Source organism: Podarcis muralis, chromosome 3 (genome assembly GCF_964188315.1).
Source record: "Podarcis muralis chromosome 3, rPodMur119.hap1.1, whole genome shotgun sequence".
Classification (NCBI taxonomy): domain Eukaryota; kingdom Metazoa; phylum Chordata; class Lepidosauria; order Squamata; family Lacertidae; genus Podarcis; species Podarcis muralis.
Window position 1 is genome coordinate 63,883,574 of NC_135657.1, and position 26,670 is coordinate 63,910,243.

Genomic DNA, 26,670 nt, shown 5'->3' on the forward strand with positions numbered 1-26,670 from the left:
TCAGAGCTGAGTAGGATTCTCAGCAGGGGAGATGTATTGCACAGGGCCTAATTAATTAGATTATCATTATACGTTCACAACTGCTGGAATAGTACAAGTAAAAGAGAGAGCAGTAAAGATTGGTGTGCTCCTTAAGGTGAAGCATAAAGTGACCATCCTTTCAAGACAAATGGGGTCAGGAAGCTGGGGGCATGCTGGACTTGCCCATCTAAAAGTAACTGGCTTGGAGGGTGAATTTAGCATGGATTCCCTAAGTGTACCACAAAGCGTGGCAGTTGACCGCTCAGTGGTTTTTACTTCTTCTGTCTCTGAACCAGTGTGGAACTCACTTAGAATTCAGCATCTGATCTGCTGAGATCACTGTGTGATTAGGTGTTATGGTTTGCTTCAGTTATTAACTCAATCAGAGTTAATAAAGTTGTGGTTTTGTTTTATCCCTTGTTTGGTCCTCATTTCCTCTGTTTCCATAATCCGATGCATGTTGACACAGAAACAACTTCCACTAAGCTCAATAGGACTTATTCCTATTTGCATACAGTCTTAATCATTTTCAAAATAATCTGTAGTTTTACATAATATATGTGTTTTCCTAACAGGTGAACGCTGCCTGGATGATGATACCTACATGAAGGATTTGCATCAGCTAAACCCAAATGCTGAGTGGGTTATAAAATCTAAAAACTGCTGACTTTTTTTTAATTTACAAAGAGATAACTGTGACTGATTTTTGTAAAACTAATGTTCACGTGCACCAAAATAAAAGCGTGATGTTCATTGGATACATCACAAATATTGCACTGTTAAGGGGCATTGTCAGTGCTGCAGTTGGCTTACAGAAAGCCTTCTCCCTTTCTCCCAAGTCAATGCAAACTACTGTAGCAAAACTGGTAGGGCAGGTAGCTTTGTGATCTTAACTGATTTTGTTGCACAGGAACAGTATGTACAGAACTTTTTTCTTATGGGAACCATTGTGCCTTTGGTATGGTCCCATCTAATTCCCATTACTTTCAGATTGCTTGTTATGGCTTCATTTTTCCAATGAAGGGTCAATTTTTTATAATGAAGACATCTGTAAAAATTAGATGTTCCTTTATTAGGCCATCCAAATTATAAATGGTGCTTGTATTCCTTATGTAATCAGGACAATAGTGGCACAAAGTATGCCACACAAACTTACTACATGCATTTGTTTAAGTCACACAAAACCATGTACCTACCCTTTCTGTCCCCAAAACACATTCATATGGGAAAGCTAATTTGACATAATACTGACAAAATAATCTTTACCCGGAAACAGTTCCTGTGATCATTGTGATGAAAAATGTATTGCTATGAAGCCAGTATGCCAAAGAAAATCTCTGTATTACCACCCTAGATTCCACAGTCTTCTCAATTCTTAATGAGCTGCTGCAAATAATAAGCATTCTAGGGAAAGGAAATATATATGGAACTTAAATTCCATAACATATTAGGCATTTCCTTCATAATTCCAATTTGACAATAGTGTGAAAATTTGAATATAGATGCTTCTGTGTGATGAGTGCAATACTCACACTGGGAAATCTACGCAGGTTGGGAAAAGAATAAGATGTATAGTGTCTCCATGTATGGTATTAATGTGACTAGTCATATCAATGATCATTCAAGGGTCAAATATCCCCCTAATGTCTTAGACATATGCACAGATAATGTTTTCAGTTCAGTATTGTCTAAAGTCAGTGAAGTCCAAAGATAATATTCATGACCTTTTAATTTCAGCATACTCACGTTGAAGCTTACAGTGTAGTCGTTGAGCACACTGTTGTGCATTCTGTGCAGATTAACATGGCTGAAAGTCTCACAATGAAAGGTATGGCCTTGGGCTTTGCTTAAGCATTCTCTTAACAACAAAGTTGTCATCAAAAGCGATTCACTTGTGGTTGAACATAAAGATGTGTTTTTCTCCCTACAGTGGAAGGGGTGAGGCTAATTGTATGCAGATGAGCATTTACTTTAAGTAGGTGGGGCTCACAGAAGATGTCTGCAAGGACATGTTGACCTTTGCATTTTGTTTTCAGAAACAAAATCAACAGAAATTAAGCTTGTATAAATAATGACAAAAAGAGGATGAAATGTATTACTGCTAGGATGCAAGTCTTAAGATGCCTTCCTATTTTCAACAAGGGAGTATTACTGACATTCATTTTTGGCGGTAGCTATGAGCTCTTGCACCACCGACAAACCATGTGCTCCTGTGCCACTGAAATTATTCTAGCTTCTCTTGCTCCAGAATTAATAGGCTATCAGAAGAGTCAGATGTTCAGAGGCACAAACCTCAGTGGTATCTGCGCTTGCAACATTCCCAGGGAATTGCGACCTAATCTCCTGCCATAAAATGATTGTATTGGTTTTCGAAGCCTCACCCTTCATGATCTGGTACTTTGGTGGGATTTGACTGTTTCAGGTCAGTAAAGTAGGGAGAAGAAAGCTTGTCCAAGCAGAAACTAGCTAGCATAGGGAATCTCTGGCCCTCCTGGTGTTTTTGGACTCCCATCATCCCTGGCCATTTGTCACGCTGGCAGGGGCTGATGGGAGTTGTAGTCTGACTGCATCTGGAGGGCTGTGAATCCTGCATCCTTAAGGTGGAAACTCCTGGAACTCTTCTCTATCCTGCCACGGTCCACATGGCTACCAGGATGGCTTTCCCTTCTCTCCTTGATTGGCATGCAGCCATAACTGGGGATTCCCACTAGCCATCTCTGGCAAAGAGGAGATATTAAAGGCAGAATAGTTTATGAATCTGGAACCTAGTTTAACAGTTAATACGAGATGCATAATGCAACCTTTGTAATACTTTACAGTCTGTAGTTGCTGCAAATCAGACTCAATTGCAAGGGAAATTTTAGGTATTTGAATCAGAAACAATTACTGCTGCTGGGAACAGCTGTAGCGGTCATTAAACTACAAATGGCCTGTAGATTTGATTTTTTAAAAAATAACTTTTGTTGCAGGGTTAGTGCCATTTTTATTACTATTTGAACAGCTCTTTTATATATGTAAATGAATTTTCATAATCTAATATGATTTATGAGGTGTATACGTGGAGTATACACAACAGATACACTGACTAGTTAATGGGGAAGGGTGGGGAGTTACCACACTTGTGTAGATTTGTACATAAAATGTTTCAGATGAAAAATGGTGAGTCTGTGTTTTCCTTTTCTGTGTATGTGTGTTCTTGAATAGGGCACATCACCAGGTCTTTGAAAGCAGAAGCTTTTTTTTGGGGGGGGGGAGCAGTCCAAAGACTTGTCTCTGCACTGAATCTAATGACACACATATGCAGTCAGATCCTTGTAAGCCATTTAATGTAATACAATGTAACATTTACCTAGATCTGTATTTACAGTTGGTGATATATATTTAAACCTGGGCCCCAGTGGTCACCATTGCATCCTCAGACAGCTCCCTTGGAGCCAGTCAGAGCTGCTTGCCCCTCCCAATGTTACAATTTAAATTGAAATTGCTTCTTTTTTGTTTGCATGAGGGGTGTTTTTTGGTTTTTTTGGGGTTGTATTTTATTCGTTTTGGGGCTGTGTGGGAGTGTTTTGCCTAGTGAATTCAACAGGAGTGAGGAACTTCTGGTTTGTAGACTGGCCTTTGCTCACCAGTAGATCTAATTTGGCCCACGAGGGCATTTACTCCGAGCCACATCCACCTGTCAGTCAGCTGAGGTCACTGGGGTTCAATCCTGCTGGCAAAACAGACCCCTGCAGAGAGCAGAATTGGACTGCACATTCATCAGTTGCTGAGCGAAAAGTTCAATCATTGCCCCAGATGATTGAAAGGTGGGTGGCCCTATGAGATGGGGGAAGGGGAGGAGAACTGTGCTTCAGGCAAAAAAGATTTCCCACACACTACATGCAAGCTATTAATTTACAGCACTTGGTTTCCATGTTTTTGCTATGCCTTTAGTATTTGAGTCTCACATTGACATGTTCCTTCCCCTTCCTTGGTACATTTGGGAAAGTAGTCACAGTGAATAGCAGAAGTCTATGCTCAGGTCTAAACGATGACACGTCTGTTTGATTGTTTTTAAATCCAGCTACCAAAATACTCAGTTTCTGATTTGTTTTTGGTATACTCCATCTTCTCATTTGTTTCTGGTCCAAACAATTGTCTTGAACTTCCTCCATTTTTATTTGTGGGACTTTTCTTTACAGCCTCCATAGGTGGCAGCATTGCTCCACAGCTGAACTCAAAGGTGAAAAAGCAAACACCCAGAAATGTGAAATGGTTGAAATATTCTTAGAGTTTGTATGGAAACCCTGGCATTTATTGATAAAGTGGCTCTCCTTCAATAATGCCTGGACGCAGGAGGCAAATGTATTAAAGATACAAGATCTTAACATCTGGTTGCTGGATATCCCTTAAGTAGAAAATGTAAGAGGTATGCATCAAAATACAAATTGGCATGGCTTGAATAGGTTAGGGAAATTGTAATCTTGCTTCAGCATTGCTGACACTTGCATCTCATTTTTGCAAGGTCCACCTAACTGTGGCAGACTTCGCCTTTTTAACCTGTCAGTAACAGTGAGAAGCATCATTCATTTCGTACGGTTTATTTATTCCTGTTACCTGCAGCATCTGTTTGTGCTGTTCAGTTAGCCATTAGTCTGTTTTATCTGACAATGTAAGTATTTTTTAAAAAGTAGCCTTGGAGAGCAGTAGTAATTTAATACTGCACAATCATTGGGAAACCTAACAACTTGGTGGTACCATTTTAAACAAGAACATTATTGCCTTGTTCTCAAATATAGAACCAAAAAAGGTGTAATGGAATTTAGTACCTGCCTTCTACAAACTACATATTGTATTTTATTTAAAATTTTATATGTATATAAATTGGTTAAAGAATTCCTAAGTAGTGTACGGAAAAGCAGGGTACAGTTGTGTTACTCAACAGAAAGGGACTCTGCCGGACTTAAGACTTTACTATGAATCAGCAGCGTTTTGCTGGTTGAAAGACTGGCTGCTCCTCGAGAATACAGACATTTTGGATCTTGAAGGATTTGACAACAGATTTGGTTGGCATGCATATATATGGTATGACAAGGTAAAAGCGCACAAAGGTTTTAAGAACCATATGGTGAGGAAAGCTTTGTACAATGTCTGGATAAAGTATAAAGACTTGCTTGAAAGTAGAACCCCTAGGTGGCTGTCACCAATGGAGGCAAAAGAGGTGAAAAAATTGAATATGGGTTCTAATTGGCCTAAATATTCTGAAATCATAGAACAAGATGGTGAAAAAGTAAAATTGCAGAGTTTCGAGAAGCTGAAGTTTAAGGTCAGAGATTGGCTACATTATCGACAGATAAATGAAGTTTTTAAACAGGACAGAAAGAAAGGCTTCCAAGTGGAGAAGTCAAAACTAGAAACAGAACTGTTAGAACCCAATACTAAAAATTTGTCAAGAATGTACAACTTGCTGTTGAAATGGAATACTCAAGATGAAATGGTGAAATCTAGCATGATTAAATGGGCACAGGACATGGGGCATGACATTGAGCTTGCTGACTGGGAGCAGTTATGGACCACTGGTGTTAAATTTACAGCATGTAATGCCTTAAGAGAAAACATTATGAAAATGATCTACAGGTGGTACATGACTCCGGCCAAGTTAGCAAAGATCTATCATTTGCCCAACAATAAGTGTTGGAAATGCAACGAAACGGAGGGAACCTTCTATCACCTTTGGTGGACCTGCCCGAAGATTAAGGCTTTCTGGGAAATGATCTATAATGAAATTAAAAAAGTTCTGAAGAGAACCTTTATTAAAAAACCAGAAGCCTTTCTCTTGGGCATGGTGGGCCAAATGGTGCCAAAGAAGGATAGGACATTTTTTATGTATGCCACAACAGCAGCAAGAATTCTTCTAGCAAAGTATTGGAAGACGCAAGATTTACCCACGTTGGAAGAATGGCAGACGAAGGTGATTGATTATATGGGACTGGCAGAGATGACTGGCAGAATCCGAGACCGAGGGAAAGAGGCGGTGGATGAAGATTGGAACAAATTCAAAGATTATCTTAAAAATTGTTGTAATTTGGAAAACTAGGGGCTCAGGGTAATAAGAGATAAAGAACTACAGTTGTATTAATAATTTATAGAAGTTAAATTTATGAAATATAAATAAGTTTATTATGAAAGGGTTGCTGAAAAATCTTGAAACAAGAATGCAGAAAAGGGGTGGTACGGGGAAGTCGATTTTGTGTTTGCTTATGTTTTTGTTTTGTATCTTTTTTGCTTATGGAAAACTAATAAAAATTTATTTAAAAAAAAAAAAAACAGAAAGGGGTTTGAGTGGGAAAAGATAACAATGGTCTTTTCCCTCTTCCTTACGGGGTTGATGATAAGATGATAGTAGCCTTGTTACTGGGGTGTAAGCATTAATACAAATATCACTTACTCAGTGTTTCTGAAACACACTGCAAAACCCATACACCAGAGACATTAGTGGTGTCAAAATGTTAACAGCATAGCAGTGGGCGACATCCAGTTATGTCTTCCTGATTGCACAATGGAAATTTGATCCTTCAACAATTCCAGTTTCTCTTTTCTCTGCCTCCCAGAACCTTCCACATGCCTTCAAAAAGTGCTATGGGTGTATTCCAACCACCCAGGGCAGATTTGGGGGCAGGGAGAGAGGAGAAGAGGAAGGAGAATCCCCATTGCACAAGCGGACACCCACTTGCACTAGTTTGTGTCTTACCCAGTGCTTCATGTCACACTCCTTAACTGTCTTTAAAGAGTTTTGTGCTTAATTCAATTTCTTTTTTTTAACCCCCATTTAGTTTACAGAAATAAGGAAGGTACCTTAGGAGCTTGTAGGTTATCCAAATGTGTTGCTGTGTACATGCAATAGATTTTTCAGTGGTTTGTACCACCTCACAGTGGGCACACGGGGATTGTGCATTTGCAACTTTAGACCACAAAGAGAGATTAACAGGGGATGGACTGTCAGTCTGCAATGTGCACTGTGGAACTAAGGTGACACTCAAACCATACATTTAAAACTCTCTGAATCCAGTCAGGACTTCTGCCAAAGAATTCTGGGAGCTGTAGTTTGTTAAAAGTGCTGAGAGTTGTTAAAAGACCCCTGTCTTCGTAGAGCTACAATTTCAAGAGCGGTTGAACAACCAGAACACTTCTCAGGGAACTCTACAGCTCCCAGAATTCTTTGGGAGAAGTCATGACTGTTGAAAAGCGGTATAGTGTTTTAAATACAGGATGTGAATGCAATTGTAGCAGATCCACTCCTGCTAACTGCCCCCTATGAAATATACCGGTAGTTCACCCACCTCATGGTACACCAGTTACACAAACTTTACAATTTACCACAGATTGTCTGGTGGGGGACTTGTGTGAGAGAAAACTTAATGATTTAGAGTCTCAGGCAGGAGTTGAACAAACACAAGAAAAGCTTATTGAACAAAAGTCAGAAAATGTGTTCCTTCAGGTAGAAGTTAACTTGTTTACTTTAACTTAAAGATGTCTCAGGCTTAAACAAAACACTATAGGCACAGTTCCTCTTAAACTTCAGTTACTAAAAATCAGGTGTTACACTTCAGGTGATAAATATTCAGGTTTCCAAAACAGATGGTAAAATGCTTAGCTCGGTTTCTGTCACTTGGATATTACAGTTAAATATTTTCAACACCGTACAGCTTCCTTCACAGCTTAATACTTTGGTTCATGAGCAAGGGGCACTTATTCTCAGTTACCCACTCTCTTAACCACCCCATGCCTGAGGTCTTCTAAATGGTATAACAAACCCAGGGGATGGCCTCACCCCTTGTTTGGGAATCTTCAGTACCTAGAAGAACTTTCCCCTCCTGACTATATGGAGACCCAGGCAGCCTGAATTCCCACAGGAACTACTTTTCCTGGCCCAGGCTCAGCCCTCCCAGGACACTCCTGTCTCTATACCTTTCCCAGACCCTCAACCCGGTCTCCCTATCCAAGCTGCAAGGGTCTGTCCTCTTGCTATTGATAGTGTGTATGTTTCACTTCACTCAGAACCAGTTCTCCTTTTCTCACTCCCTAACTCCCAACTCCAGTCAAACTGAAGTATTTCAGTTTAAAGTGTAAATTTAAACGGGGGAAACAAGTAGAGAAAAATGGGACTGTACATTGCCATCTGGTAGCACAATGTTACATTACACATACACATCTAAATCACTTTGTCATTACCAGTCTAGCCGAGTCCCCTAACTCTCTCCCTCGGAAACTGCTCCTTTTATTCTCCCCCGCAAAGTGCTAGCTAACTCCATTTTAACTAACATTTTAACTCCACACTCTGGTGGAGTTTTAGTGGAACTGCATCACCAGACTCTGGTCTGACTCTGGTGTCCGCCACAGCAACCTAAGATATGTCTGCCATCATGGAGAAGGGAGAAGCTCTAGGCCAGTGTTTCCCAACCGGTGTTCCGCGGCACACTAGTGTGCCGCCGGACGTTGCCTAGTGTGCCGTGGGAGTAGTGGCGTAGCGTGGGGGGTGCCAGAGGTGCCAGTCGCACCGGGCGCAACATCTGCGGGGGGCGCGAGTCCAGAGGGAAGGGACAAGTTCCTTCCTCCGCCGGGCTCCCCGCCGCCACCGCCAGCCTTGCGCCCTAGCGCGCGCACGCCCCCCGCCGCCGCTGCGGCTGCGCTCCACTCACTGCTCGCAGGAGGAGCAGCCACTGCAGCAGCGCTGACACCGCCACCGACGCCTGGCCGGGCACGGGCAGCCTCCGCACCCCGACGCCGACGCCATCCCCTTCCCCCTTTTTTTCCAGAGCTGGGGGAGGGGGAGGTTTTAAAAGGGGGTCTTGCATTGGCGATCCTGCAGCACTTTGGGCCGCACGACGCGAGCGCGCAGCACGGATCAGCCACGACCCCACCCCGTGCATTTCCCGGGGAAAAGTGCTCCACGTGGAAGGCGCGTTTCCCCTTCATTCCCTCTCGTGCAAATCCTCCTTGGGTTCCCTCCCCCGTCTTTCCTCTCCCTACCTCACAAAAGCCTCACCTCGTCGCCTCTTCGCTGCGTCTCGCCTCCGCAGGAGCGTTTCCCTCCGCGGAAGAAGGAGCAGGGCGCTTTTGCAACTTTGCCTTCCCCGCCCCACCACGGAGCACATTTTCCTCGCCCCCCCAACCCCCGCATGTAGAATAGAAGCCCTCCAGCCTCCACGGTGCACAAACTCTCCCCTCTGCAATGAAGCGCTTTGTTGCATATCTTTGGTGAGGTTTTTAGGCAGTCTTGGTGCACCTTAAATCAGCGCTAATTGCGCCTGGACGCAGTATTTACTTCTGAGTAGGCCCCCTTCTCTCCCCCCCCCCCCGTAGCACCTGACGTTGCTATTCGTATCATCAGGTTTGTTTGTTGATAATTTAATTGTTTTAAAAGCATCATGCTAAAGAGCTCTCTCCCACCCCCAGACCCTTGGGCAAAACAGAAACACACACATACACAAACACAGAGATTGAGCCCTGCAGGTTTTATGAAATGAATGGATTCTGAATGCCTGTTTCAGTGGCTTGTCTGCCTTAGGCTGCTGGGCCAGACACCTGTTACACGGTGCAGTCCGTAAGCTGTGAGCGCTGCTACCTGCCGCCGAGACCACGTAACGACAGTCTTGAAAGACCTACATTGGCTCCCAGTACCTTTCCGAGCACAATTCAAAGTGTTGGTGCTGACCTTTAAAGCCCTAAGCGGTTTCGGTCCAGTATACCTGAAGTAGCGTCTCCGCCACCATCGTTCAGCCCAGACACTGAGATCCAGTGCCAAGGGCCTTCTGGCAATTCCCTCACTGTGAAAAGTGAGGTTACAGGGAACCAGGCAGAGGGCCTTCTCGGTAGTGGCGCCCGCCCTGTGGAATGCCCTCCCATCAGACATCAAAGAGATAACCATTACCTTCTATGCTGTTACTATATATTTTTTTTTTTTACATAAGTAAAAAGTGACTTTTCCCCATCTGGCATGGTGGTGTGCCTCGAGATTTTTTTCATGAAACAAGTGTGCCTTTGCCCAAAAAAGGTTGGGAAACACTGCTCTAGGCAGCACAAGGCTTTCAGGGGACTGATTTCATAAGCTGTTGAGCTAGCCTTTTCATTGCATGTATATCTTTGTAACAGTAGGCAGAGCATTTTGCTAATGTCATAACAATAATAGAGTGTCTCTGGGAGCCAACTTGCACTGTAAAAAGCCACTCCATACACAGTTGATATTGGGGAAAAGGAACAATAGGTCTGATTCAATAGCTTCCATGAACCTAGCAGCATCCATGTTGGTTTTTAAAAATACATTAAGTTTTTAGGTTTCACCCTTTTAATGCAACAATTGAACAGAACAATGCAGTTTCCATAATGCACGAAAGACGTACTTTATAAAGAGTTAGATTAGTGTCAAAGAACTAAGTATAATTGGAATGGTTTTTGATCAATTGTTAAAGGGAAAGTAAGTCTGAAGAGTCCAGATAAACCTGGTATTAGTAGAGGAGGAGTGATGAAAATCTATGTGGGCCTTTTTGCATTTTCACTCTGCGGAGTCTGGTTTGGATAAGAAAGGAAACTCAAGTGAGCCTTGGCTGCTTTATGTACCAGAAATGGGCCCTGGTGCTGTGCAGGAGGTGAGGAGCATCAATGCATCGATAAGCAAAATGGCCAGGTTTCTAATAGAAATGTACCGATGGGGAGCATGTTTAGTTTTCGGTGAAAATCATTAGTCCACTTTGTGAATCTTGGCAGCATGTATTCCCTATTGTAGTGGAGAGCTGACTGCAGCGGGTGAAAGATCAGATACTGCTTGTTAAACCTTCTTGTTGAAGCTGTAGCTAATTAAAAGTTTCTGCCGGCAGCCAATTAGTTTGACTTGTTGGAAAAAGTACTTTGGTTGGATTTCATGCCACTTGAAGAGCATTAGCTGCTTGGGATTAGGTAGCAGCGATTCAATTGACATGGGCTGTCACCCTCCGCTCCCACTCCAAATTCAGAGCAGCCTTTTGAGGCTAATCAGCATGCATCATGTGTTTTTATCAAGGGCAGGAGCCACTTCACAGTTGCGCTACCCAACACGGCTGAGCAGAATTCTGCCTTCCTCCATCACTCTGCCTACCCTGACAGGACGCCATGTAGACTGGCATGCCTGCACACAGCTCTCATATCCATAGCCAGGCCCCCCTCTCTGCCCAAGGCAAGCTGTGTTAGAAGATGGAGGTCTAGACAAGGATACCTCATCCTGTCTGCATTACCTGTGTGTATGCTCATGCAGATTTCTCACACGTGGGTTCTCCATTTTGGCTTTATTTCTGTTAATAAATCATGACATGGTGTGTAATATGTCATGTGTTGTTGTTCATCTGAGGTTGTATATACCTAATTTTAAAACCAGCTAAGGAACAGATGGTTGTTATGTCCTGGTATGTAAAACCATAGAATTCATAGAGAGTGTAATTTCTTTTCCGCATGACTTTAAGTATCTGTGATTTATTCTAGCCCAAGTATTTTTGTGTGGGGAATGTTTGTTTGTGACTGATGGCCGATGTAAAATCTAACCAAATTTTAATATGCCTAGAGCAATCACCGTTGTGCTTAACTCTGCTACTGGAGAGTAGAAATCTCTCTTCCAAACCTCTCTCACACCAACAGTATTTCCTTAGGTCTAGAGTAGCAGCTGCTAGCCCAGACCTGATGTTTTTACTTGCTGAAAGGCATATATTGATGGAATCTGAGTGAAAACCCACCTCCATTACTAGGAGATGAAAAGTATCTTATAAAACATTTAGAATCCACCAATTTCCTGCCTTACCAAATCCATTCTGCAGTAATGCAATTTCCACTGACTTTTTAGCAAGGAGATGCGTTTTACAATTAACAAAATGTGCAGTTATCTTTCAATTCATAGCTAGCCGTGCGCTGAGTGCCCAGCCATTCATGGCTTTGAGCACTGTACATTACATTTAATTGAAAAACATGATGGTACATAAAGCTCTATAACCTTCCCTGTGCTGTCTATAAACTGTAAGCAAATACATCTGGTAATATTTTATGTCTATCATAAAAAACTTTTTCATGCTTGTGTAGCACGTTCTGGCGGCGAAAGCAGGTGGAGGCTAGAGAGCATCTGGGTTGGGACTGGGACAACTAACCACCTTTTAGAGATGATGGGAGACATGGTTTAGGTCATCGGGGAGTGGGGGTAAGATAGAAGCTAGCAAGAAGCATATAGATTGACATTATAGATATTTAAAGACCCCAAAGAATCATAGGAGAAATTGCCTTAGAAAATTTCTCCATAGTTTACTTACTTACTGAATGAATGTATACCCCACCTGTCTTCCCAAAGGAGGCTTGGATCAGGGTGGCAGTTAATCCATTCCATTCCTCTCAAAATGCCCTGTGCTGGTATGCAGTGGTCTCTTTAGAATGGTTTGTACAAATAATATTTCCCTTACTAAAGTGTGGCTATATTTCTTTATGAATACAGTACACCTTTTATACTATGGAGGCCAAAGTAGACTTTGAAGGGACCACAGTGGAGAAGGAGAGGATAAGGAAGTCCCATTGAATGTGCCAATGTCTGTTCCACTTTTGCAACAGGAGGGTTGGATACAACCTATGGCATCACCACCACAAAACCGGCCATATCTTTGTAATCATATGTGCTTAATACTTTCTGATAGCCATTTGTAATGGGGTTAAAGCGGACAATCAACACAGTCATGTGTCCCTCTTGGTAAAACCAAATTTCCACCATGCGCTATATATCTCACCTGCCATTACAGGAACACAAACTTAGGAACCTAGAAAGCTGCCATCTATTGTTAATTCAGACTACTTGTCCATCTTGCTCAGTTTTGCCTATCATGACTGGCGTTAAGATCTCAGGCACGGGTGTAACGTCTCTTGCTACCTGGGACCTTCTGCATTCTTAGCATGTGCTCCAGATAGCTAGGCCTTTCTGTTCATCAGAGCTAGAGAAAAGTTGATTTTAAACATGCAGCAATATGTGCTGACATATCAAATATAATTTACTCTCCAGGTAAAGTGAAAAGTAGCCGCTCTTACTCCTCCTCTTAACAGTTCACCGCTACCCTAGATTTTCAATTTCCATAATAAAGATTGTGACAACCGTAACACACACGGTATATAAAATAATTACTTTTCCCTGTCAGCTGGTATTACGTCAGACATGTTCTTAAAACAATACAAGTGAGCTTCAGTGGAGCCTCTGAAAGGGAACTGCAATGAAGCAATTTAGAAATGCAGCAATAAAATGGATGGTAGTTGCTGAAGTCTATTCACTGTGAATTACCTTCAATATATTTACCATTTCTGGGTTTCTAGAGTGCTTTCCAGTAATTACATAGTTGCCTTGAAGGGACAGTACTTCCTCTATCAGCTCTTTTAAATTAAATCTACACAGGACGTGACAAATGGTCATTTAGGCAAGCTAAGAATCCAGGCAACAATGGAGGGGAAGGGAAATGATGAATAAAGTCCTTGAATAAGGCTGAGGTAGCATCTTTCCCAATGAATGGAGGAAACTATCCTCTAGAATAACTTCTGACTCTTTAAATCACAGGTGGGGGACATGTAGCCCTCCAAATATTATGGCATTGTTAACTCCCACCACCCCTGACCAGAGGCCATGCTGGTTTGACTGATGGGACTTAACGCCCCGCAACATTTAGAGGGTCACCCACCCCTGCCATAAAGGCCTATTCACTAATGCATAGTGGATATAAATGCGGTCACCAATAAAACTAGCAGATGCTCCATTTTGTTGCTGTTTTCCAGCTAAGGTCACAGAGCAATAGGCAGAAGTGTACTGAAGTGAGCAGGGGCAGGCAATGTGTTGCCCTTCAGATGTTGTTAGTCTACAGCCTTTATCATCAAAGCAGCTCACAAGAATCACAATGGCATTAACAAACAACAACAAAAAAATTGCAATCACTGTAAATACCAAACATAGTAGCATATAAATACACAACTTGTGACCTACCCAGCAAAACAATGAATACAATTCAATAAAGTAATAGTAACTCATTGCCAGGATACTTCCTAAGCACATGGAACTTTACTCCAGAATAACAAAAAATGGATTGGCTATGTCCTGTTGGTTATCAAATGCATTGTTTTGCAACAATGGTTAGAAAGCTTCCCCCTAGTCCACCGAGAGTGATCAGTGTATGGGATCATGTCACAAATAGCTCTTTGTAGTTTGTGGACAAAAGGGCAATATTACGTGTGTGTACTTGAAGTCAGCTTTATTGAGTTCAATAGAATTTTGGCCCAGGAAAGTGTGTTTAGGATTCAGACTCCATTTCCTTTCCAAACAGGATCAGTGTCAGCAGAAATGTTGAAAGCCAAATATAGCCGAAGCAAAATTGTCCAGATAAGCCTAAGTGAAATTATTGGACTTAAAACGGTGTCTCTCTGTGTGTCTACGTTGGTACTTGGAGTGAATTAATTAGTATGGAAGAAGTGCTTTGAAGATGAAAAGCATTTTGTAAAGACTAAGCATTAATTTTGTCGCTGCATTGTAATCGTTCCCAGTTGTTCCACAAATTAGTTGCCTAATAAGGCTTTAATAGTGCTCATTTATCTTTTCCGTATCAGGTGTGAGCCACAGTTGTTATAATAGCTTTACAGCTTCTTTTCTCTTTACATAAAAGAGCATTTTCATAAGTGAGGTTTAAATCACTTTTGAGCCTTGTGTGTGCTATTTATGTCAATGTTTGCGTGTTGTTCATTTAGAAAAGGAGCATTTAGTAAACGTGAGTAAATATCCCAGCCAAGGTGGGTTTTTTACATTTACATTACAAACCACTTGAGCCAAAAGCACGTTAACAGCCACAGGCAGGAAAATGCCTTAAGTATTTAAATGACAGGTGGAAAAACAAACAAAATAATAATGTTGCCAACTGTAGTCTGAGTCTTTCAACATCTGAGTGGCAGACAGTTAGCTGGAACATTCAGATGCTCTTGGATTAAGTTAACTTTATGGATCTGAATCCAGCTAACTTCCAGCTGGGTTCCAGAACAGGAACATCCTAGGATTTGCTAGCTAGCTTGCTTGCATCAGGAGAAGATGGGGGTGGGTAGGTTGCAGGTTTGCACCATTATTTTCTTAAGACTTCTCAACAGCTTTCAGTATTGTTGACTAGTTCCTATGGTATCAATTTGGACCATCTCTGTTGTTTGGGATATGGTGGTTCTGCTTTCTCCCAAAGAGTATGCACGAGGAGGTGGCTGTAACAGAAGAATGATTGATTGCCAGGTGTGTGGAGTCAGAGACAGGTGCAGAGAATCAGTTGAGAAAGGCAAGAGTGAGAGAGGGTGTGTGAGGGAGACCATAGGTAAAAGGCTGGGAGTTAGAGGGAAGTCAGGTTTGTTATGTTAGTAAAACTTCTCTTGTTCTTTATTAAATGACTTGTTATTGTTTGGTATCTCCCATGAATAAGCTGTAGGGTAACCAGCCTAGCATTCTTGAGTCCAATTAGTGCATGAAAGGGTTAAATCCATAGAGAAAGCTGTCCTGTCTGTGTCACTTCCTCTCACCACAAGAGGAAATGGGTAACCAAGCCTTTGTCCATGTGAAATTCAGTATGTAAGGAGCTCTGAGCTGATTGCTCCAATCAGCACAGGGCTTTAACTAGCCTCTCTTGTTTCAGTACTGAATGGAGTCTGAAACTAGCATTTTTTTCCTGTACCAATAGTTTGTTTTGTAACTAAGCAACATTTTTAATTGTTTGGGCATCTTTTGTGACTACTGCATGGAAAAAGCACAGAAACCTGACCTTTGAAGAGTTATGTAAGTAAACAATTTTGTTACTTTCTTAATGTGTGCTATGCTAGGGAAGTGGAATAGCTTGGAAATATTTTTTAAAAGGGGACACTTTGGGGCTCACTGGAAGGGCACATTTCAAAGGTTTCACAACCTGTATTTCCATGCTTTTCTTTGCTGCATATTTTGTGATGTTAAATCTCCGCTGGTGTTCTTTCACAAGAGAGTACTTGCCCCAAACTTTGCTTCCAAGATTTCAACATAAAAAACAAGCTGAGTTTAAAATTTTATGAATGTGATCACGTCTGGGGAGTGATGGGTCAGCAATTTGCTGGCTCACCTCTCATGCTGGCTTAGTATTACAATAAAAGCTGAGCCTCTGTAAATTTTGGGGAACATTACAGGAAGTGGAGCAAGTAAAGTTAATATACAGTCGTACCTTGGAAGTCGAACGGAATCTGTTTTAGAAGACCGTTTGACTTCCAAAACATTCGAAAACCAAAGCACGGCTTCTGATGGGCTGTAGGAAGCTCCTGCAGCCAATCGGAAACTGCGGAAGTCCCGTTGGATGTTCGGCTTCCAAAAACAGTTCGCAAACCGGAGCAGTCACTTCTAGGTTTGCAACATTTGGGAGCCAAAACGTTTGGGAACTAAGCTGTTTGACTTCCAAGGTACAACTGTGCTTTGAACATTTGTCCTGGTTTGTTTACAGCAAGATTAGATGATGTTGGCTGTTAATGAGCATCCACTCTGATTTGTTTGTGGAGATGCTAGGTGCCCTTGTATCAAAGCAAATGTTACCACATGCTTTTCAGTGCAATTCCCCCTCACTTTTCATTCTAGCGAAAGGTTAAGTCTTTTGGGGATGCAGGTTTGTTGTGCATTTGGCATTAATTGCCTGAATTTGCTGGTATCTGACTGAATCCCACTCAGAAACAGCGACAGTGTGGAAATACCCTCTGAGTCTACTTCAGGTCATGTTCATCACCAGTAATTCCTCTATATTGTTGGAGGATACCTTTATTAATAATTCCACTACAGTGTAAAGAGACTGCCTTTATATTTTTTATTAGTCCTTAGTTCTGTTTTATAACACATTAAAGGCTTTTAATATTCTGCCAACAGGCCTGAGACACTTGAACGCTCTTAAATGCCACGTACCCTCATTGAGAGGAAGCACTAATTCCCACAGTGAATGTTTCTCGTTGTCATTATCCTTACAGTTGAAAATAAGATGCTTAAGCGAAATTATATGAATCGTACAATTAAGCTGTTCAGAGTTAAATCTGAATTCTTGTTAAAATCTATTGCAAATCTGCTGCTTTCAATGGGACTAGGCATTACGGAGCTCGCTTATCAAAGCCGGTTTAATATTTCCTTGTCAGGTGAATAGGTATTTGTTTTAAAAGCAATCATTCCAGCATGGCGAATCAATGAGCCTCTGCAAGCAATAAGCCAGGCAGCGAGCAGAGCTGTCATAAAGCATGTGCTGGTACAAGTGTTTCAGATGTTTTATGGCCTCCTACATAAGCAGGAAGTGACAGTGAGGCAGAGCGCTTTAAGACTGGCCATGGCTCAGTTAGCCTAAGTACTAACAAGGATATTTAAATGTATAATTCTGCTCTAGTTCCATTCCATTAGAGTAGAAAATGAGATTTGGTTGCTCTGCTTGACAAAGCTACTTGATCCCACTGTGCTGCCCTCAGATGAGCTTCGGCTAGGCCTCAGGCCAGCAACCGATTTTGAGTGGGCTCCACAGATGAGTACCTGGAAAGGCATGTCGCTTCTGCCTGATGGTCCTTGGATAATGGTTCTGTGCACAAATGTATTTCATTTCTCTGCAGCTAGGTAAGTTACTGAATTGGAACTCAGTTGAATCGGAATGAAGCATATTAGTATAAATGACATTGCTCAGATGTAAATGGCAGAGAAGACATTGCTTGGATCAGTTAATGGCAAGATCAGCACAGAAAGGAGATTTTGCATATCGATCAGAATCCAGAACTGGTCCGTGAACAAATTGTAGACAGCTGGGGATATGTCTTATGGAGATTGTACTCCAAAGACCCAATTTTATACATAAAAATGGAGACCATAGGCTGTTTTGCCGCTGCCACTATGGGTCTAGCAACTGACTTGTTATTGGCTCTTGCTGCACAATAGGACTGCCAGCAGGTTATCTGTTATTCAGGTTATCTCTTAGCTATACTAGATAAACCTAGAGCTCTTGAGAGAAAGTACCGATGATGTTTAATTCACCTTCTCCGTATTGGAATCTTGGCTCATAGGAAAAACAATTTTTAAGCAAAGTGCTGACGTTGCTATCAAGGGAATTGATCTGTTATTCAGATGGGGGTATAACTTGGTGGTAGAGTAGATACAGCACTTGTGGAAGACTTAATGTTCAGCCCCTGGCACCTTCACTGAATAAAGTAGCTCAGGGAGCAGGTTTGATGCCAATAAGAGGAGTGGACTTCTAGACGGAGCACTAAGCTGAGTGCAGAGTGTAGTGCTTGGCACTTTGTGTGTTGTGGCATTATGCAGATGCTTGTGGTGGTGGAGATCCCTTTTTTGTCTGAAGGTCACACTCCCTTGTGGGCATCCTTCTGAGAGCTGCTTGCCAGTGGCAGGCAGGACCAAAGGTACCAGCAGTGAATGTGACTCTTACAGTATTAGAGTAGTTCCAGTTACAGATAGGTAGCCGTGTTGGTTTGCCATAGTCAAAACAAAAAAAATTCCTTCCAGTAGCACCTTTAAGACCAACTAAGTTAGTTCTTGGTATGAGCTTTCGTGTGCATGCACACTTCTTCAGATACACTGAAACAGAAGTTGCCAGATCCTCTCACTATATAGAAGGATCTGGCAACTTCTGTTTCAGTGTATCTGAAGAAGTGTGCATGCACACGAAAGCTCATACCAAGAACTAACTTAGTTGGTCTTTAAGGTGCTACTGGAAGGAATTTTTTTAGTATTAGAGTAGGTGCGTTTCAGCCATGCAAAAGTCTGAGGGCTCTACACTCCCTCCCTCCCTCCCAGTTCAGGGGCACATGCCAGTCAGGCAAATGTACTTGAGAAGGCATGGGGTCATGCTGGGGAGGGATGTGGCATGGGGAAGGGGGTGCCCCAGGGAGAGACCCAGGGGCCAGTTAGAAAGGCCTGAGGCATGCAATTGGACCTGGACCCTGAAGTTGCTTCCAGAGCCATCCTGTGACACAGTGGGTCACTGCATTAGCCGGAAGGTTAGTGGTTCAAGGCCATCCAGGGACGGCTGTGGGCAGAATCGCCGCATGGCACGGGGTTAGACTAGATGAACCCTAGGGTCTCTTCCAATTCTGAATTGTGCTCATTAGAGCAGGCTGGTGCTAAATGTTAACAGCTGTACAAAGGAACTGAAACAGCAGCAATTGCTGCTTCCGAAGCTAAGCCGATAGTTTCTGCAGCTCAATTTCCAGTAGTGTTTAAGTAAATAGTCCTTAAAGTTGCAATTCCCTTTGCTCATTATCTCAACTAGCTCAGAAGTGCTACAATAGACAAAGTTTCAGAGGTAATGGGAAGTTCCATGGGTTTTGTGGTGTTGTTCCAAGGAAAAAATACTAAGCTAAGTAAGTGTAACAGGGAGAGTGCTTCCATGAAATGACAAGCTGCCTTCAGGTCATTGTGGGGAAAAGTTAACACGGCCAATGTGCAAGATGATCTGGAGTACTTTCTGTTTGTTCATATGTCATTAAAACAAGGAGTGACAGATTTTATACATTTGAGAAATCTGAGGAAAGCTGAACTGGATGTGATGGCAGCCATGGGTTAAAATTAGGTCTGTGGCTGAGTAGCAGCAAGGAAAGTTACTGCAATTTAAAACATTGCATGGGGGGGGGGGTGCACCTTTCAATAGCCTTCCCTCTTTTGCTCTTTCCTTCCCTCTTTCGCTCCACTAACCGTGTCCCAGCTGGACTGCTCCCCCCTTCTAATAGTGTGTGCCCCACCTCTGAAACCCTCCAGCTGCCAGCAATTGCTAGAACTCTCCCACAAAACTCTGGCTATCGCTCTTTTGCCTTACATGGTGATGCTGCTTTGAACTAGGTATGGGGATTCCCCTCCGCCTGTGGCATCAGGGCAACCTGTCTTTAATGTAAGTGGAAGTACGTATTTAACTGGCCAGCTAAGGCCATAATCTTAACCCATTTAGATGGGTGTATCATCAGCATTATCATCATTGGAACTGATTGGTTTGGTTTCCTCTTAGAGAGTCTACCTTCATCTATACTGAGTCAGTTTCGGAAAACACCCTGACTAACCCCCTCCCCCCCCCCAAAGAAACCCTCTATACCAGGGCGGTCTGACTTTTCATACCAAGTGTGCCGCAAGACAACTTTGACAAGGAAGCCATGGTCCTCACACTGCCTTGTTGCCTGCAAGCTGGGGGTGTGGGTGAAGCAGGGCCAAAATTTGATAAGTGAGGTGCTGGGCTTTGGAAAGGCTGCAAGGCTCTGGCAGGGTCCTAGAGCCCTCCTACTTCCTTTCCAAAGCTGAGAAAGCGCCAACTAGGCCTTGGGAAGGAGAAAGGAGGACCTTATGACCTTGTCAGAGCCCTCATGCCTCCTTCCCAAAGCCCAGCAGCTTGCTTACACAGCTGTGGGAAGGCAGCACAAGGGCTGCAAGGGAGGGGTGTCAAATGTTGCTGAGGGCCACCAAAAAAGACCTCGGGGGCTGTGCCCCATAACTATCTATCATCTATCTATCATCTATCTATCTATCTATCTATCTATCTATCTATCTATCTATCTATCATCTATCATCTATCATCTATCATCTATCATCTATCATCTATCTATCTATCTATCTATCTATCTATCATCATCATCTATCTATCTATCATCTATCTATCTATCTATCTATCATCTATCTATCTATCTATCTATCTATCTATCTATCTATCTATCTATCTATCATCTATCTATCTATCTATCATCTATCTATCATCTATCTATCTATCATCTATCTATCTATCTATCTATCTATCTATCTATCTATCTATCTATCTATCATCTATCTATCTATCTATCTATCTATCTATCTATCTATCATCTATCTATCTATCTATCATCTATCTATCTATCTATCATCTATCTATCTATCTATCATCTATCTATCTATCATCTATCTATCTATCATCTATCTATCTATCTATCTATCTAATCTATCTATCATCTATCATCTATCTATCTATCTATCTATCTATCAATCATCTATCTATCTATCTATCTATCTATCTATCATCTATCTATCTATCTATCTATCTATCTATCTATCTATCTATCTATCTATCATCTATCTATCATCTATCTATCTATCTATCATCTATCTATCTATCTATCTATCTATCATAGCAGTTGAAATGTAATGAAATGTAAAATCCAGTGTAAATTTTTGACCACCTGGTTAATTAGTCTGATGTGAGAATGGCCTAACAGCAAGTCACAGAAACACCATTTATGACTCTGTGCAGGTTTGAGTTTGATTGGGAGCCATCCTAGGCTGCAGCATGAAAACAGCACCTCTCTGCTGTGTTGGTCGATATCAGCAAACTCAATTAACAATTGCTGGAATGCAAAAGCCATTGTTGGGGTGTGTGGCGACACAAAGATCAAATTGAGACTGAGAATTTCATCTAAATTTAACTCAAAAACAAGATTTGAAAAGCCCAGGGCATGCTCGCCTCGGCTGCGCTTATTAGCAATGACAGCCAGAAGCAAAGAAACTCGCTATATTAAATTAAGAAGAAAAGGAAGACAGCATGTTATTCAGTATAATTAATTTGCAACACTGAGAAAGTGAGACCGCTTGAGACCCAGTATTTGCTTTCATTATTAGAGAGATGCTCTTAATTAAGACAAGACAAACTGAAATGATCAATTTAATTTGTGTTCAAACTAACTTTGATGAGAAAGAAAGAGATGGTGGTGGTGGGAATTCTAATACTTAAAAAAAAAATGCTGTGAAGTTCACACAAGAAAAGAATTCTATAGAAATAATGTAAAAAAAATGGCACTGCACAATTTCTTTGTACTTCTGAAGCCAATCTCAGAAGGATGACCCAATCTAACTGTGTGTGCATGGATTCCATTTGGGAGCAGATGAATTGCTCTAGAGTGAGTCAGACTATTGATCCATCTAGCTCAATATTGGCTGTGGTATTGACTATGACTTTCTGGGGCTTCCGACAAGAAGATGCTGGCTGTTAAACCTGGCCTGGTGCCTTCTGTATGTATGTCCACAGATCCTTCTATCACTGAGCTACTATGGTCCTCTGAACAGAATGCATGCTTGCCCAGATTGGATCACTGGCATTTCCAGATTGGGCTGGGGAAAGGGCTTCAGTGTTTTTAAAAAGGTTAAGATTCCGTGAACCAGCTGCTTGGTGGAGGAGGAAAAAGCTGAACCCAGCCCCTGGTGGATTTTAAACTTCTGCATGTTCTACTCTTGGATCAGATGTGGAAAACATGCAGGGAGACGTTGTTGGCATACATAGTTCCTTATTGAGATGGGCTACACACAAGTGAATGATTTGGACTTTGCTGTCCTAGACTGAGTCTATGGTCCTTATTTGTACAGACTCTTGCATATTTTACTGGCAGGGGAATGTATACCATACTTGTATGAGGATGCACATTTTTATATTTCTGTTTGTTTGTGGGATTATAGGGACAACTTGGAAACTTAGCTGAGCCCCGGGCTATTTGCTGTCAGGGTAGTGAAACCTTCATTGCAGATGAGCAGTTTGGCACATTTCTTGTTTTGAGAGGCTTCATGTGGCCCACTGGGCAGAGCCAGTGATTGGCAAGGAAAATCTGTATCTGCTGGTAGCCAACCTGGAAGGTTTTTAGTTTAAGGTGAAACTCAGCATAAGGAAAAGCATTATAAGCCTGGAAGGCAGGCAATGTGTTGCTACCCAAGAGTAGAATTCTTCTGGAAGCCTGGTGGGTTGAGGACTGTGTAGTATAAAGAAAGTGGGTGGCATTTTAATCTACTTTATTTTGCTGTTCTGCTCCAAAGGGAATATACTAGTTTTCTGTAACTTTTGCATTGCACCTTTTCCCACTGTCCATTTAAAATATGCATGTATGGAATACAGTGTTTGATGTGTTTAATGACTTATGCAAATGTCACTCATTATTGGTTCACCTGCTGATTTGTCTAATGCTATAAAGTAATCTGGCAAAGGAAAATGAGTATGCCATGTGTGGAATATGGAATGTGTTAATGTCGTACAGCACCATGAGTACCAAAAAGCAGCTATATATTTTTTAAAAAGCACAGAACATTATAGAGCTGTTCAAATGATATATTAGGATTTCAATCCAACATAGTCTTTGTAGCGACATTGCACAAATTCCTTAGGCAGTGAACAGTGTCATCCCCATAACTCCCTCCATACCAGACATGCAAAAGAAAACTTTGAGTCCTGCATATCATGGAAAGAGTGCATTACACAGAGTATAGAAAACACTAGCAGAGTGCATGGAAAACATTCAGAAGCAGGGAAACAATACTGTTTTCTTAAAATGTCCTGATAGCTTTACTGTTGAGTTTTTTCCTTAATCTGACACAGTGATGGTGGACTTAGTTTTGACAACCCTAGATTCAGACAAACAAGCCTAACACATTGGGCTTCTCCATATGTAATTGTAGAAGATGCCCAAACCCTCTTCACAATATACTTTCTCCACTTCCTGTGAACTTTATTAAACTTCTTAGTTGCTTTATCTAGCCCAGGGCAACACAAAGTGACTTACAACCAAATACAGAAAGGGAGCACACTTTCCCCTGCAGAGACATGCATGAGTGCCAAATGCTGGCATGGCACGTGCATCTCACTGTAGGGGCATACTGACCATGGGACTACAGGTTTCAGACCAGAAGCACCTATACTGTTTGTTATTACAAAGTACAAAAAGTAATGACAGCACAAGGAATATTAAAGTGGTTTCTCTATTCCAATTAAATCTTTAGCAGGCCTGTGAATCTCACTGCCCTTCGATGAAGTCTTTGTTTCTCCCACCAGAACCTGATGTGGATGACAAATGCCTCGAAGGAAGCCAGTGATCCCATTATTTGCTCATCTGTTTTACCACTTTACCATAACAGCCCAAACCATCCTAAGCTAAAACATGAAATTGTTCTGCTGGGCCTGTTCCAGCCACAGAGTGGAAGGGAAAAGTGGAAGTGAGGCCAAAGGTCCCAGAGATAGTCATCTCCAGAGAAAAGACCCCCCCAGGGGAAATTACATTACCCATTACCACTGGCAACCAACACTAGAAGGTGGGGTACATAAAACTGGCTATCTTTATCTCAACATGCCCATACAAATTGAACCATATCTCCATTTTGTACTTGAAGACTGTGGGTCTGTGTTAATACAGTTCCATTCCTCAAAACGATACTAAAAAGATTTCACTTCAAACTCAGGGAAAAGACTGACACATCACACATGAATAGCTTGCAACTTTATTCATTCCAAGGGGAAAATGTTCTTCATCTAACGTTTTGTTTTAGAAGCACACCCTGAAATAGCACCATTTTGACTATGTAACAGGCTGAAGTCAAAATATTTGCAAAAGGGCCTTTTTATTATGAAGGTAATGTGTATATATAGGATTCTTTAAAAATCTGAGGCACTTTTTTTGGTTTTAAGTGGTCAGGCTCATATCAGAGTCGGATGATGTCCTGTTAATTTGTAGGGCAAGATAGAGGCTGAACTCCCTTTATCTCCAAGGCTTTGCTGAAGTTAATCTCAAGAGGCTTAGCAGTTCCTTTGGTGAGCTTCATGGATCTAATGCATCCTTTGAAACGGATGTTAGTGGTCAGGCCAAACTGGTTCAGTCCATCTGTGAGGGAAGAAAGAAAAAAAACGAAGGTAATTATTCAGACCTCTCTCTCTCTCTCTCTCTCTCTCTCTCTCTCTCTCTCTCTCTCTCTCCTAAAAATAAACATTTCCTTCATATTTCATTTTCTGTGCAGCATTTATGAGTAGAAAGCAGTGTGAGCTGCAGGTGGAATCCAATTGAGCCCTTATGCTCATGGAAGGATTTCTGATCCAGCAGATACTTCTGCTAAGGGACCAGGACGGGAGATGGCTTAGGCTACATGCCAGATATTTAACTGATAATGCATACCTTACAAAAGACAAACTTTGTCAAGTCACACTACAGTTGTTCTTGTGGTACTGAAGGTGTCCTAACTTTTTTTTTTGTTTTTTCTTTAAATAAAAACTAACAGATAAACAGGGAAGGCACATCTATTGTCTCCACTTTAAATTCATGGTCTTTTTCAGTGGGACTGGGAGACACTTTTGTCATAGACATCTTGTGGTTGGGGGAAAGAGATGGGGTGGTGGTGTTCTTTCGTTCTATTGCCTAGTGTTAGTGTAGGGATTTGGGTTAGTATCATGTGGGTAGGTCCTTTGTTTATGTATTTATATTGATAATGCGAGAGACTAGAGGGTTCTGAGGTTGATTGATTGAATGGAGGGGTAGGTTGTTGGGTTAGGCTAGCCATATTGATTTGTATGTTGTGCTGTGTATGTGATAAAGGGGACCATACTAGGGTGAAGGGACGCGGGTGGCGCTGTGGGTAAAAGCCTCAGCGCCTAGGGCTTGCCGATCGCAAGGTCGGCAGTTCGAATCCCCGCGGCGGGGTGTGCTCCCGTTGCTCGGTCCTAGCGCCTGCCAACCTAGCAGTTCGAAAGCACTCCTGGGTGCAAGTAGATAAATAGGGACCGCTTACTGGCGGGAAGGTAAACGGCGTTTCTGTGTGCGGCTCTGGCTCACCAGATGCAGCTTTGTCACGCTGGCCACGTGACCCGGAAGTGTCTCTGGACAGCGCTGGCCCCCGGCCTCTTAAGTGAGATGGGCGCACAACCCCAGAGTCTGTCAAGACTGGCCCGTACGGGCAGGGGTACCTTTACCTTTACCTTTACCTTACTAGGGTGAAGGCGTCCTCCTTTGCTTGTCCCTGTGCCTAGTTTAAGTTTGTTGGTAAACTTCTCTAGTAAGGTGGTTTCCTATACATTTTGGTACCAGTGGTCTATGTTCACTCCTGATAGGTCCCTTCCAAAGTCTAGGTTTGTACTTTGGATTTCTAGCTGCTGTAAGTGACTTATGAGTTCCTTGTCGTGTGTGTGGTTGTCGTGGAAGATATTTAATAACACTAGTTCTAGAGTAGTGTCTATTACCCGTTTTGTTAATTTGGAAATTTCCTGCAGCACTGATACTCAGGAGGATTGAACTTTGGGACATTCCCACCACATGTGCAGGTATGTGCTGACTTGACTTTAATTTGATTTGATTAATTTTATAACGAATGTTTTAGAATGTTGTTAGCCGCCCTGAGCCCAGCTTCGGCAGGGGAGGGCGGGATATAAATAAAATTTATTATTATTATTATTATTGCCAGCATTTAGATGAGATTCCTGGGTACAATGGTATCTCTGGATGCGAATGGGATCCATTCCGGAGCCCCGTTCGCATCCTGAGCAGAACGCAACCAGTGCCTGCGGGTTGCGATTTGCCGCTTCTGCGCGTGACATCATTTTGAGCGCCTGCGCATGTGCGAGCGGCGAAACCCGGAAGTAACCCGTTTCGTTACTTCCAGGTCGCCGTGGAACGCAACCTGAAAATGCTCACCCTGAAGCTACTTTAACCCGAGGTATGACTGTATATAAGCACCAGCTTCTGTGGTGTTGGGTATAGGTCTAGGTGATGTTTTAATACATCTCCCAGGACTGGTATGCGGGCCAGAGCGCAATGGCTGCTTCACACAGTGGGGTATTGCGGGTGAAACCGTCACTGCTCCTGAATCCCTTTGCCACC

General features: G+C 42.2%; 2 protein-coding genes and 1 long non-coding RNA gene across 12 annotated transcripts in view; 2 read left to right on the forward strand and 1 right to left on the reverse strand.

Annotated features, from left to right (window-relative positions):
• ARHGAP18 (Rho GTPase activating protein 18) overlaps positions 1-3,178 on the forward strand; it is a 60,060-nt gene extending 56,882 nt beyond the window's left edge. For all 5 annotated transcript variants that reach the window (XM_028723399.2, XM_028723400.2, XM_028723401.2 and 2 more), the window contains one exon: positions 597-3,178. In XM_028723399.2, coding sequence (XP_028579232.2) covers positions 597-688 — 92 coding nt within the window. In that variant the 3' untranslated portion in view covers positions 689-3,178. The remainder of the gene's footprint in view (positions 1-596) is intronic.
• A 5,263-nt stretch (positions 3,179-8,441) lies between these two features.
• The window catches only part of LOC114594134 (uncharacterized), a 62,121-nt gene continuing 43,892 nt past the window's right edge, over positions 8,442-26,670 (forward strand). The window contains exon 1 of the long non-coding RNA XR_003705888.2: positions 8,442-15,832. This is a non-coding gene — a long non-coding RNA (uncharacterized LOC114594134). The remainder of the gene's footprint in view (positions 15,833-26,670) is intronic.
• The window catches only part of LAMA2 (laminin subunit alpha 2), a 365,889-nt gene continuing 363,514 nt past the window's right edge, over positions 24,296-26,670 (reverse strand). For all 6 annotated transcript variants that reach the window (XM_077926009.1, XM_077926008.1, XM_077926013.1 and 3 more), the window contains one exon: positions 24,296-24,687. In XM_077926009.1, coding sequence (XP_077782135.1) covers positions 24,530-24,687 — 158 coding nt within the window. In that variant the 3' untranslated portion in view covers positions 24,296-24,529. The remainder of the gene's footprint in view (positions 24,688-26,670) is intronic.